Below are 14431 nucleotides of genomic sequence, written 5' to 3'. Positions count from 1 at the left end.
TAATTTTTATTTTATTTTTCTTTACCTCATTCATTTTTCTTCCTCAATGGGGAATAGAAAAAAATTTCCATAAGTATTTTAGTTTTTTTTTCAGCTTGAAATTCTACCTGGCATATAGTAGATGCTTAATAAATGCTTGGCTGATCTCCTTCACTGTCCTCAAGTTTCCTATCTTTTACTCAGTTGCAAAATACATGATAATTAATTCTAGACTAAGTGGTGTTTCCTTAATATACTCTCTTGATCTTTCTCCTCTATCAAAGGCAGATTAGAGAGGGGCATTTATTAACCATGTGTGTTGCCCTGGTCTCCATAAAGTAGCTTGCGACCAGTTCTAAAGTCTTAATCATTGTATTTGGGATGATTCGTTGAGAATCTGGCTAGGGTGTACAGTTTGGTTGGTGAAAGTGAGATTAATTGTTTTCTACATACAACCCTTGAGATTTCTCTGAGATGAACAGAAGAAGGAAGTATTTTCTCAAATCCCACAAGAGCTAAGTTTTAGACATGTGATTCTCTGAAATAACTTAGTACCTCTAAGAAGAGAGAGACCTATAGAGCTTATCAGATCAATCAGTTTTTCTGATTTTATGTAGGACCTAAATGGTTTTCAGCATATGATTTGGTTGCCTTTCCCTATTTGAATATTTTTAGCTTAATCCTATTTGTTTCAGTTATTTTAGGCTTCTCTGAATCCTTTATATATTGTCTTATTTCTCTTGAGTTGATAATTAGAAGTTTTATATTGAGCGCCTACTTTGGGTGTAACATAATAGTGTGCCAAGTGACCCCTCCACTTTTCATGAATCTCCTTCCCACTCAGAGTTTAAGAATCCATCTCTGCCCTCAAAGAAACTCCAGTTCATTGAGGAGACTATGAACAGTACTTAAGTATAAGACCTATTCCTTGCCTCTCAAAAAGTCAACCCCAAGTCTAATTGAAAAACAAAGGAAACTAATATAAGATAGAAAATAAGCATTAGGTTGTGCTCTTCAGACTGAAAGTTCTTATATATACAGAAAAGAGATAATGAGGCTTTGGATTAGTTAAGAAAGATTCTGTGGGGGGGTGAGAATAACCCCAATTTTATATAATTGGGGAAAAAAGCAAAACAAAATGATAAAAATGTCATTTCTTCATCAGCATCTCTTATTTTTCAAATAGATCTGGTTCTTCCTCAGTCATAGAAATGCCAACATAAGAAAACAATACATATTTTTAAAGCAACTGAAAGATTTTTGCTGTTATTCTCATTTAGGAAATCAGTGGCAAGATGAGTTAGAGCTCGATTTGTGCGGGATTCTTTGTTGAAGGTTCAAAGAAATGGCCATTCCTCCATGACTTGTATTCATGATTGGAGAATTTGGAGCTGGAGATAGAATTTGGAGTAAAAAAAAAAAAAAAAAAAAACTGGATTTGAGGCGAGGTTCTCCTACCACCTTGGAAAAATTATTTTATCTCTCTGGATATCAATTTTCTCATCTTTAAAATGATGGAATAGAATTAGATGAACTCTTAGTTATCTTTTAGTCCTATATAAAATCCATGAGATAGGGGAACCTCTTTGAGGTTCACAACTTCTTTTACAGATTAATCATCCATATCTACACACACACACACACACACACACACTCTTCCATTCACAACATGGGTAAACTGCAAGACTGTCCAAGACATCTTCTTTTATACTCGTTTTCTTTTTATCATTATCTATGTGTTCTCTGCACAAATGAATCTGAAATCTAAATGGATGGCCCATAGGCACCTCAGACTCAATAGGTCAAAATCAGAACTCATTATCTTTACCCTCTAAATCTATTCCCTCTTAACTTCAATACAGAAGTCCAAGACACCATTATTTTTTTAGTTACCTAACTTTCCAACTAAGAAATTATTCCTAATTTATAATTCTTGAATAACTCATCTCTTGTGTTCAAGTAGTTGCCAAATCTACTCAGTTCTACATCTGTACCATCCCACAATCTTTCCCTTTCCCTCTATTCACAGCACAAACAGCCTGGATTAGGCCTTCATCATCTCTCAACTGGACTATTGATTGGTCTTCTTATCTGCAGCCTCTCACATCTTCACCTCATATTCCCCAAAGTTGCCAAGTGAAAACACAGCTCTGATCATGCTCCTCTCCTTCTAAAGAAACTCTCATAATCATTCCCATCCTTAACTTCTCTCCCCAACCCTCCCCACCCATTTTCTTTAGGTTAAAATACAGACGCTTCTGTTAATGGATAAAGCCTTTCAATATTTGGCAGCAAATAATATTCCTCACTGATAATACAGTGCTCTCCTTTACATATTGTACTCTTCTAGACAAACTAGTCTACTTGCTTTTTTTTTTTTTTTCCTTAACAGTATTCTACCTCCTTCTTATATGCTTTCACATAGACTCTCCTCTCCAGGTTCTACTTTTACTTCCTCTTGTATTTCCTAACTCTCTTCAACATTCCATTTAAATGCTATTCCTACACACACACACACACACACACACACACACACACACACACACACACCAGAGTATCTGTTTCTACTCAAATATATTCTCTATTTCTTTAAGGGTTAAGACTTTCACTTTTCTATTTATGTTAGTAGTATCTAGCACAATGCCTAGTACATAGTAGGCATTTAATAAATGTGTATTGATTGATTACCAACTATACAAATACAGGATGGAGAGAGATGGATGACTAATTGTTTTTACCATGTAGGAGATCTGATGGATTATAAGTTCAATACTAGTCAGTAGTAGAAAATGGCAGTCAAAAAAACTAGTGTGATCTTAGACTGGCAAAGCATTATAGCATTAGAACAGGGAAGTAGTAGTACCAATGTACTCTGTTCCATTCACACTCTGGAGGGATATGGTGTAGTATAGGGTCAGGGGAGCTGGGTTAGCATCTTAAAAAGATCATTTAATCTTCCTGGGACTCAATTTCTTCATCTCTAAAATGAAGCCTCTGAGGACCCTTCCAATTCTAATCCTATTTTATGTGTGTGTGTGTGTGTGTGTGTGTCTTGGAATATTGCTGTTGGTTGTGAACACTATATTTTCAAGATGTTAATGGTAAATTTAAATTGTACAGAGGAAGAAAGTAGAATAATAAAGAATCTGGAATCCAGGTTGTTATAATGAACAATGGAAAGAACTGGGAATATTTGACTTAGAAAGAGAAGATTTACTGGGAAAAAAATGACTTTTGTCTTCATATAATTGAGGGGCTTTCTATAACCTCTTTTCTGTTAACCATGATGTGTGAAAATTATAACTTCACATAAGGTGAGGGGTACAGAATTTAGTAACAGATTGAGATGTCCAATTACAGAAGAAGATTCTTTGTGAAATGTAAGTTCCAGTATTCAATAGGAGCCTGAATAATGAACATTGTAAGGATTACAACTCCTTTTCCAATTTAATAAAATTAGCAGTCACAGTACTAGCTTTGAAATAAGCTCCCTTTTTTTTCTTTTTACCTACTCTTTCTCTTTTCTTAGATAAAAAAGATAATATAGTCATTTTATTAATTTTATTAATGTCAACCAATTAATTGTTTGGGTTCAAGATAAGTATTAAAGGAGATACATAGGAATATATTATATGGTCTGATTGTATCTCACCATTCCATCACCTCATCACACACTCAAAAAGTTTGAGAATCCTTCCCTCTCTTCCAAACAATAAACCATCTTCTACTCAGACATATGCATATATGGCCTTTAAGATACAACAAAGATTTCTTAGCCTGGCATTTTAGGCCCTCTTGCATTATTGTTCCTGCCTACCTTTTTAGCTTTACTTTATACTTTACAAACTCTCTTTTCCTTCTAGACTGTTTCCTGAGTTGGATGTACCATTTTTCACTTCTGTGAATTTGAGCAAGCCATTCTTCAGGCTTGGAATGTATTCTCTCTTCATTTACTATCCTTAGAATCTTCCTCTTATTTCAAGTCTTACTCAGGTACCACCTCCTCCTAACCCATTACCACTCTCTCCTCCCCTTGCCTTCCACTTATTAGAGCTCCCTCTCCTCAATTACCCTCTTACTATATTTTTGTTGTTGTTGTGATATTGGAGAATAGAGATTTTTTAAGCCATACTATTTCATAGCAACTATCTCATTTTTAACCTAGGGATAATATAATGACTCTCAGGTTCACATGATCTCTTTTTCTGAGGCTTTAAGGAATTTATAGCCAATTAAAATTTTAATATATTTGCAATAGCTTGGAGCTCTCAGTTAGAAAAAGTCCTAGCAATTAGAGAGAACTTTGGCTTTCTGACCTAATTTAAATTTTGTATATCTCTAGCTACCCCCAGTCCTCTTTGAAGAAAAAGCAAGATGTAGGAAATATTGATGTTAAAGAAGTAAGCACATTATATTACATTTTCTATTAATTGGACAGGTATGGAAAAGAGAAGTTGGAGAAATAGAATATTAGAAGGAAGACTTCCCTCTGTCTTTGAAAAACTGAGTATTATCAATAGCTTCATTCCTGTTTCAAGATGTTTGCAGTGTTCAGTGGTTTACCTTAGTCTCTCCTTTCTCTGCCAAAGCTTAGACTTCTTTTTAATTTCTCCTTTGGGTTTCTCCTTTGTAGATTATCCTTCCACTTGTTGCTTTTATGCTGCTTCATGTTAGCCTGCTACATTTTGGGAACTCCAAAACACCCCTAAACCCCATTGCTCAGCTCTAACAGACCACACTCTTCAGGCTGTCTCTTGATTATGGATCACCCTTTAATAACTTCTGTACTCAACTTGAATCTTTCTTCTGATTGAAAGGTCTCAAGAATGTTGAATCACTTTTAGGATTACATTCTAGTTGGAGGAAACTGTAAGATTTAGGCACATGCCTATGACATGAAAAAATAATCTATCAAGAGTTTCATGGAGAAGATTCATATCTTTGTAGTATTTTAAAGATGACACTAAAGGGTTTTCTTTTTTGGAGATTTTGTGGTCCCAGAATTCAATGATACTTAGTTAATACCTCATTTTAATATACTGCCTCATTATTTATTGTGTGAACTTTTATCTCACCAAATAAGAGTATAATCTCCTGGAGGTGGCTATATATCTTGGATATAATAAGTGCTCAATAAACATTTGGCTTCCTTCCCTCCTTCTTTCCTTTCTCTTCTTCCTTCCTTTTTCCTTCCTTCCTTCCCTCCTTCCCTCTCTTCCCTTTCTCTCTTTTCACCACTCCAGCCCAGCACATTGCTAAGAGAGAAGAACCTTTACACTCTTTATAAAATTTTAAAATGAGATAATATTTGTAGAACATTTAGCACAGTACATAGCAGATAGTAGGTATTACATAGATGCTTATTCCTTCTCTGTCCCCTTTGTTTCCTTTTTCTCTTTCTGCTTGAAGTTCTTTTCCAGCTTTAATACCATTTAAGCTTCATCATCAATGTCTTCTTTTGGGGAAGCTGCAAAGCCCAGTTGAGCTTTTGAAATGGCTGTAGGCGCTGATGCCCAGCATGAATCCCTCTCCTTCTTGAACCAAACAAAATATTGTTACAGTAAACATGAAATCTTTCCTATTTTTCACAGATTCTCTCCAGGCTTAACAAAGCTAACAGTCACACTCCTGGAATCAAAATAAGCATCTGTCTTTCTCCTCCCCTCCCCACCCTGTTCTTGTCATTTTTTTTCTCAAGTCACACACTGCAGGTATTTTATTAACAAATCAATAACTCATCCAGTTAACTAATACATTCCCTACTATGTAGAAATTATTATGAGTTATGCAAAGGCATATTTTTCTATTTGTGTTTATGAGATGGTTTTTGGAATGCACCTATCATAGTGTCTGTAATGTAGTAGGTCCATAATAATTCTTCCTCCCTCTTTCCCTCCTTTCCTCCCTCCCTCTCTCCCTCCTTCCTTCCTTCCTTCCTTCCTTCCTTCCTTCCTTCCTTCCTTCCTTCCTTCCCTTCCTTCTTTTCTTCCTTCCATATTATTGAGTATAAATTTCTAGGTTTTTATATTCTACTTTAAAAAACGCATGAGATTTCTTCCAACAAGACACTGTGACAGCAAAAGATACTATAAGACAATATAAGTGGCATGGTGGGTAGACTGTAGGACTAAGAGTCAAGACAATCTGAATTCCATTGTGACCTCATATATTTGCCAGCTGTGTGACCTGGGCAAATCACTTTGCCTCTAATCTCCTTCAGTTTCTTAATTTATAAAATGTGGATAATAACAGCTAACTCTTATAGCACTAGTGCAAGGAAAAGATGAGATAATATTTGTAATGCACTGTGCAAATCTTAAGATGCTTTATTCATGCTGTCATTATTATAAGTGTAAAATGAATAGTACAAATAATATAAACTATTAAATTTTAATGAAAGAGAGATCCTTGGGGCATGGAGAGGGTATGGGAAAGCTTCTTGGAGAGAGGACAATTATTTGAACTAGGTTTTGGAAAATGAATAGAATTGAGATAGAGGTGTGCAGGGAAAGAGGACATGAGAAAGATGGCATGACTAAAGATGAGGTGATTAGTGTAGCTACTATTGTCCACTGGAAATAACTCTACATTTTGGCCCAGAAGAACTGAATCCAATTCTCCCTGTAACACTAATTACTTGTATCTTTGGAAAAGTCATTGAAATCTCTCTGGACCTCAGATTTCTTCTTTGTCAAATGAGATCTCAGAAATCTGGAAGATTCTCTCCAGTTATAAATCCCACTCCTTCAACAGCTTTCAGGGACATAGAACATGGCTTAAGACAACATGTGTTTTTGGTGTTTCAATATCATGAGAGTGATATGAGGATCAGATTTCCTGAAAAGGCTATGTACAACATTTTTTACTATATCACTTAAATAGAATTCTTTTGTCCTTCCACAGCTTCTTGCAGCCAATGACCTCACAGTCAGTGACCTCAAAGGATTTCAGCCACCGGTAAGTTCCACTGACTTTGTTTTGTGTTTTGGGAAAAGAAAACATCAATTTGATGATATCATTAGCCTAAATCCTGTCTGTTGGCCCAAGACACTAGCCATCATATGGTAGTCCTTAGTGTGTAAGTGTGTATGTCTTTCACTCTCTTTGATTATTAACAGAACACCATCTTTTCACTCTCCTTAACAGTATGTAATGAGAAAAACTGGGTGTGTGAAGCTATCAGGTGGTGATCAAGCTCTATGAAGGGTTAACCCCAAAGAGCCTGGGGCCTTTTCTTCCTTCTCTCTCTCCCCCCTCCCCTTTGAATGGTAGACTAAAATTTCGGTAATCTAAATGTGCAAATGTCTTGCAGTCATGGTCCAGTGGCTGGGTTAATCTCAGAACCCTGCAGTGGCAGATGGTTGATTTGCTGCTGATTCTAGTTAGGGAAATGGGCCACCTATTATCTCTGGCCAGGCGGCTGTTTGAAAGGATGCCTTGGGCAAACTGAGAAAAAAGGAAGGGGGTAAGCAAATACTCTATGTAAGCTTCTTTTTGTACAGGTAAACATACATTTCCTTCCCCTTTTCATTAAGGAAATTGTACATATGGCCCCACAGACATATATACACACACAGTACATAGATATACATATATAGTCTGTGTATTCTTATACACATTAGCATATATTCATACATGGAATCCTTTATCCTTGAGAAAAATTTTTAAGAGAAATTGTTGCTTTTTTAATGCCTTCTGTAGCTAAACTCAGTAGATATCAATAACTAACATTTGCTACCATCACTTCCAGCACCCCTTCCCTATCCCACACAAAGTGCTTGCTTCCTTTTACTTGTAGAAACATGTCAAATCTCATGGCAACTGCAAGGAGATAAAAAAATTATAATAATTTTTTATCATGTTATCCACCATAGAAAAATCATTACCTTTCACAACCTTTCGCACTTAAACCATCTCATTCACCCCTTCAAACACTACTATTAGATTGGTAAAGCAAAGGTTATTATTCCTATTTTATAGATGGAGAAACTGAGGCCAAAAAAGTTAAGTAATTTGCTGTACATTTAATTAAGGCCATGGCCAGGACTAAAACTACTTCATTCCCAAGTGTTTTCATGTAAAAAAAAAAAATGTCAGACTTCCATCTGTCCTATTATTTCACTGTTCATTTTGTCAGATAATGCCCCCAAAAGTGGTTATTGGGTTAACCTAATCCTAATGTAGCTCTCAAATTTTCCTGTATTTTTTAATGAGTTTTAATATTTATGCCTTTGTGAGGAGTGAATAATATATGTGTACCCCATCATCTTTTCCTTCCCTTTGGATAATATATTTTTAATGTGTTATGGAAATATTATTGTCTATCAATAAAACCAACTAAAATTGCTCGGGATTTATTTACTTAAATTAATTTCAATGCATAAAGTATTCTAGAAAATTGAAGCAAATAGCATAATCATCCATTACTCAAAATACTCAATCACTTGACAAGCATTTGTTAAGGACTCATGTGTTCTAGATTTCTTTTTTTAAATATTTTACTCTGAACTTCAGAAATAAAATAAGCATTTCCATAACATAGTAGAATGGGAGGGAGAAATTATATTCTTTTTAAATAGATATTAAAATTAAAGTTATTATGTAACTTTACAGATATAAAACTTGAGACAGTCTCTGCTCTCAAGGAATTTATGTTCTTCTATTGAGGATATGCATATAATATATCCAGCAATAACTAAGTACTGGAGGCTTAATTTTTTAAAAAATCTGATGGCATGAAGCATTAACAAATTTGAAGATTGGAATAGACCTTGAACCTAAGACATGAAGAGAGCTAAGGATACAGGAGGTGGAGGTGAGGAGAGAGAAAATTCCAGGCATGGAGACAAGTCTGTGCCAAGTCTCAGAATGTCATTCCCAGGGAACACCAATTATTCCAGTTTAACTAGTCCACACGACTAGTGTAGGAAGCTGGGCTTAATGTTTTATTCACCAGGAAAGATGGGCTTACAGTAAGAATATTAAAATTTTAAAACCATACTGAAGAGTTTTTATCTAATCCTTGGGGCACTAGGGAGCCATTAGCACTTCTAGAGTAGGGGACTGATATAATCAGACATGTGCTTTAGGTCTTTTACTTTTGAAGTTGTATGGAGAATGTGTTATCTTCTTCAGCTAGAGAGGGGAAAGGAGACCAATCATTAGAGTTATTGTGGAGGCAGAATCAAAATATTTGGCAACTGGTTGAATATGGGATGTGACTGAGAGTGAAGACTGGAATGTGACTCCAAAATTATATCTTAAGTAACTGGAATGTTGTTGTCCTGAATAGAAAAAAGGAATAGATGGGAGTCAGATGGAGGGGAACATTAGAGGGAAAGATAATTGAATCTGTTTTGGACATAGTGAACTTGAGATTCCTATGAAAATTTCAGATGAAGATATCTAGCAGAAAGGTAGAGGTGCTAGGCTAGAGAAGTGAAGAGATGGATGACCTTGATTTTTTTTTCAGTTAAATATGAAACAGATCATACTGAAATTACACAAATTTGTACCAACTACATATTGCTGTGGATACCATAGATATAACCTCTTTAGTGATTTTCTGTAGCAGAAAGAGCAGAAGCAGAGAAGGCTGATAGAAATCCAGCATTAGACTATAAAAAGGATTGAGTAGTGAAAGGACAAAGGCTTTCAAGAGTAGAGAACACTGTAAATTTGAAGTAGTTAAATAAAGTGTTGGGATTTTATAGGAATTAAAGGGGGTTGCCTGCCTACGAGAGGAAAAAGATTAAGGTAAGGATTGAGAGTAGATTTTGAAGGGATGAGGTGAAAAAAAGGTGAAAGGACATGTTATGATCAGATAAAGAAATTTCACACTTTTGGGTTGTAAAGTTGGAGCCATTATACTCATGTTTAGTTAAGGGTAATGTGAAGGTAGAGATCATAGGAGTTGACGAAGTTAATGAAACTAGGAAGAAACATGATTTGTAATTTGAAACTCTCAATTATAAGGGCAGGAATTGAGGTGGAGAAGACTGTGAGCCAGATAATAAGCATCTTGAGAAAGGAGGGAAAATAACCTTGCTGCTAGTATAGCAGCTTCCATGATATGGAGAAGGAGATATGGAGTAATAAACTTCATAAGATAAGAGATTCTTGAGTTACTTTGATAGGAGAAGGGTTGAAAGTGGCAGTGAAGAATAAAAAAAAATGTCTACTCCTATATTGCGGGACATGAAAGGAAGATATTTTCTACTGAAGAGAACAGCCAGAAATGCAGAATATAATGAAGACCTCAAGGAGATGGAGATGTAAGATGAAGGATGGTTTATTAACAATAGGTAATGACTCTTGCCCCTGAATTTTGAAGTTTTTGAAATAATATTGTTGTTATTTGTCCTTCAATCTCCAAGAGGACCATGACATCAAAGAAGTAACACCATGACACGCAAGTAAATTGGAGTTAAGTGAAGGAGGGCTGTACAAAGTCACCTGCCACACTTTCTGCTCCAGAGCCATCTGGCTCCAATGTTAAGATATAAATCAGGATGACTAAAGATGACCCTGGATGCAGTGGGAAACCTTGGCCTTTTTAAGCTAAGGTCTTTAACAGGTCTCAGTTTGACTGAGGCTTCATCCGTTCAGTGATTTTAGGCTAGGTAATAAATGAGGCAGAGAACATTGTTGGTGGGGTGTGAGGGGGTAAAGGCAGTGGGTGAGTGTGGGTCTGTATGAGAAAGAGAGAGAGAGAGAAAATGTGAATATTTTGCGATCTTTGAATAAATCTGGGATGATCAAGATTGGAGTCAAGTCATTAAGGGAAGTTAGGGTTGTTTAGGGTATTCCCCAACCACTCTGAGGTCATGAAAAGGAAATTAGGCATGTTGCGGGTATTTTGAGGTTATAAAGGGGATGTGAAAGATGCTGTGTTCTGTCCTGGCTTGGTCACTGGTGTAATTCAGTTGTGCATTTCTTTTGCCATTATGTCATCGTAAATGCACAATTAATACCCCTTCAGGCTTATATTACAGAAACCAAAAGAGCCCTGGGAATATTGTGTTCACGATGGAACACCCAAATCAGATGCTTCTGTAGTGATTCTCAGATCAGAAAGATCCAGAGTTGTCTCAAGTCAACAATGTCCTTTTGGATACCTCTTCAAAGAAAAACAACCCCCTCCCCTCATTTCACTCTTGTGCTTCATTTTGACCTTCCCCTTCCCCCTCTTTCAACACCTGGCAGTCCTTACCGCCAAAATGTTGGCTGTTATATTTTCTTTTTCTCTCTTTGGGTTCCAGATGAATCTGAGCTCTTCATATCCTGGTGTCTGTAATAATTCACCAACATGTTCCCTTCCAGGAACTGTCACTGCCTTTCAGGAGGGAGTTTACCATGGGCCTCTCACTATGATAACTGTAATCGGGCCTGTCATCCTTCACATAGTCCACACTTATCACTTGTATTTAAGGGGATTTTTTTTTCTTCAAGTCTGTTACTGCTGCAGGCTCTTAAGGAAAATAGTCATGATTTCTTCACTAATCTTTGATAACTCTCAGCTTTGAAAGTGTAGAGAGTCACAAATTTATTGCCAACTGGGCTTCAATGCACTGTCTGTATGTTTACACTCATATCTTCAGATTGAACTGAAAAACAATGAGAGTATAAGATATGACTTTTTCAGTTCCAGTACAGAATTCTTATCAGCTCATAATAAGCATTTCCTCCAAGGAAGGAAATTTTCCTAGGTGCTAGTAGGTACAGTCCATTCATTACCTGGTAATACAAGCTATTTCTCTGAAGTTCTTTTCAAGTACTAGTACTGACATTGTGGTCCTTATTGAAAGGCTCAATTGGGGAAAAAATTCCATTTCAAAAGCAAAACTACTCCCCTTCTCTTTTCTTCTGATTATTCCTTAGTGGATCAAGTCCTCTTTCACTATTCACCCCAGAGCATAAGTTCACCAATGTTTCAGAAAACTCATGGAATTTTATTTGATTTGCATTTCTTTGGACAGATCTAAAGGAGGAAATGGCAGTCCTACTTCTCACCATTATGCTTCCCCCCACCCAACTAAAAACAGGAGTAGATTATGGATTATCATTTGGTCTTTAGAAAATTCTATTGAAATAGAAGACATTACTTTTATACTTAATTTAGTTTATATGTCTTAGGACTTGATCTGGAAAAGGAGATAGAATTATATTTTATATAAAACATTACATTTTAAATAAAAACATTGTTTAGGATATCTTAATCCTTCCACAGATCACTTCTCTGCCTCTGCTTTTTCCCATCTTCCTTTTTTTAGATCCTTCATCCAGTTGAGTTATGCCTGCTTTATTTTTCTTTGGGCTAGCCATTCTATTTTATTTTTTTTCCTTTGCAAAATGAGCAGGTTAGATTAGATGATCTCAAAACTGCCTTCCCTTTCTTTATATTTTAAGATTCTCTCATACTGTGCCTCACCTGGTCCTGTCAAATAGGCTCTGTCCATCTCTTTACCATAGGGATACCCAGGAACTTTTATCAAAATTAGTCAGAGAACTTTAAACAAGGGTAAAAACCTATGCCTTTCCTTCCATCCCTAGCTGCCAGCACATGATGGCAAAATCCTTTGCTCCAGCCCTAGCCTTCTCTCTCAGTTTGCTCTGTCTAATATCCAGGTGAGTCAGGGGAGGTAGACCAGAATCTTTGGTTTTGAACTTTGACCTCTTTTTAAAAGGGATATTGACCCAATGACTGTTAGTTATCTATAAAACTAATCTAAAGCAGATATCAGGGTTATGATTATCCTCCATAATCCAAATAAATTTGAAGTTTTTGTGTCTGCCATTTCTAGTAATTGCTACTTTTCATAGAAATATACATATGTATGTGTAGTTATATACATATGTGTTTACACAAATATATAAAATTTATGTAGACCTGTAGAGAAGCCAGTTTGAATTTTGAGAGCTGATTATTAGATTTCACTATAAGTATTGACATCTCAGAAATCAAGAAGCACTACAAATCAGGTCTTGATTTATTGTTTTGCCAATGATCTAGACATAATAAATGGAAAATGGAGAAAATGTTAGTAATGCAGCTGAAACTCTGAAGTTTTTTGTCATGTATATTTTTTCATAGAGGCATTTGCTAAGCATATATCAGGAAACTATTGTGAAGTGTCTATATCTATATATTTCCATTCTCAAATCTAAAACCATTTTTGATTGATATTATTTAGATGATCATAACTAAGTTCCCTATAGGGAAACATAAAAAAACAAAAAAACTTTCAGGGACAAATAACAATAAGAAATCTAAGTTTTCTAAAGCTCCCTTTGCAGTCCCTTTATGCTAGAGAAATCTATTGTTTTTAGTAAGATCTGCTACTCACCTAAGTTGTCTTTTTAAATATCTGAGTACATTATACAACTGGGAGAGCAGTAATTACTGCAGCAGTAATTGCTTTTAGAGTAGATACTAAAGGGGACAAAAACATGTTGAATTTGCAGGACCTTTCATCCTTTTAAGAATGTAGGACATCTCTTGCTCTAAATCTTCACATTTCTCATTCAAAATTTGACTATCTGGGGTCTTTACAGAGTTTTGAGTTAACCAAATAAAAATTGAAATCTGTCATACATACAGTAGATTCTCAATAAATTATTGTAAAATGAATCATTAGTTTTGGCCATGAGGGCTTACAAAATGAAACTTAGTTTAGAAGTTTTCCAAATAAATGTAGGCCATTTACTCCTAACAGTGGAAGGATCTATAGTAGTATTCTTAAGTAGAGATTACAGGATTCATCTCAACACTATAATGTAAGGCATTAAAAATATTCAACAAATATTGTGGTTTCATCTGTCTTATTGTTTCACAATGCAAGCCTACTAATGTGTACACCAATCTCAAAACATGCTCCACAGTCTAATATTTTCCGGGAGGGGAGGAGGGAGTGGGAATGACTCTAATATTATCTGTAAGGGGAAAACTACTTACTATTAAAGAGATCTCTTTTCTCAGTTGCAGGAATAGGATCTCAGCTTATCCTGTACATTTCTCACTAACTAAAGAGAGCAAATGTTTTTACTTTCTTCCATTATAACCTTTTAGCTATTTCATTTCATAATGACTACTCTGATAGGTCAGCACCCATTTCTTCTCCTTAGAGAACAAGATAAGAATGTCTAGTTGTTAACATTTTCTTGCTGCTATTATGACCATCAAAGTATATGTTTCTCCCCCAAAATATTAGGGTTCTAAGATTGAAATCCTGAAGTTTAAGGTTCTTTGAGTACAGATAATGACATCGGTAAGATCCTTTAGTTTTTCCTAAAAATTCTTAGCATCCTGTTACCTCAGATTAAGATAATTCTTTCACTTATTAGCTGTCAATAATTTGAATGAAACAGGTTAGATCTCTATTGCCTTCATTTCCAGGATTACTTAAATTCTTAACTGTTATATTGACTTCTTTGAAATGACTTTAGCCTTCCT

At 35.6% G+C, this 14431-nt stretch overlaps 1 protein-coding gene across 3 annotated transcripts in view; it reads left to right on the top strand.

Moving 5' to 3' along the window:
- The window catches only part of SETBP1 (SET binding protein 1), a 472784-nt gene that overhangs the window by 223732 nt on the left and 234621 nt on the right, over positions 1–14431 (top strand). For all 3 annotated transcript variants that reach the window (XM_031946011.1, XM_023495842.2, XM_031946010.1), the window contains exon 3: positions 6883–6936. In XM_031946011.1, the coding sequence (XP_031801871.1) occupies positions 6883–6936 (54 nt within the window). The remainder of the gene's footprint in view (positions 1–6882; positions 6937–14431) is intronic.

This window comes from Sarcophilus harrisii, chromosome 1, assembly GCF_902635505.1.
Source record: "Sarcophilus harrisii chromosome 1, mSarHar1.11, whole genome shotgun sequence".
NCBI classification, from domain to species: Eukaryota; Metazoa; Chordata; class Mammalia; order Dasyuromorphia; family Dasyuridae; genus Sarcophilus; species Sarcophilus harrisii.
This window is presented reverse-complemented; position numbering and strand designations above follow the sequence as displayed.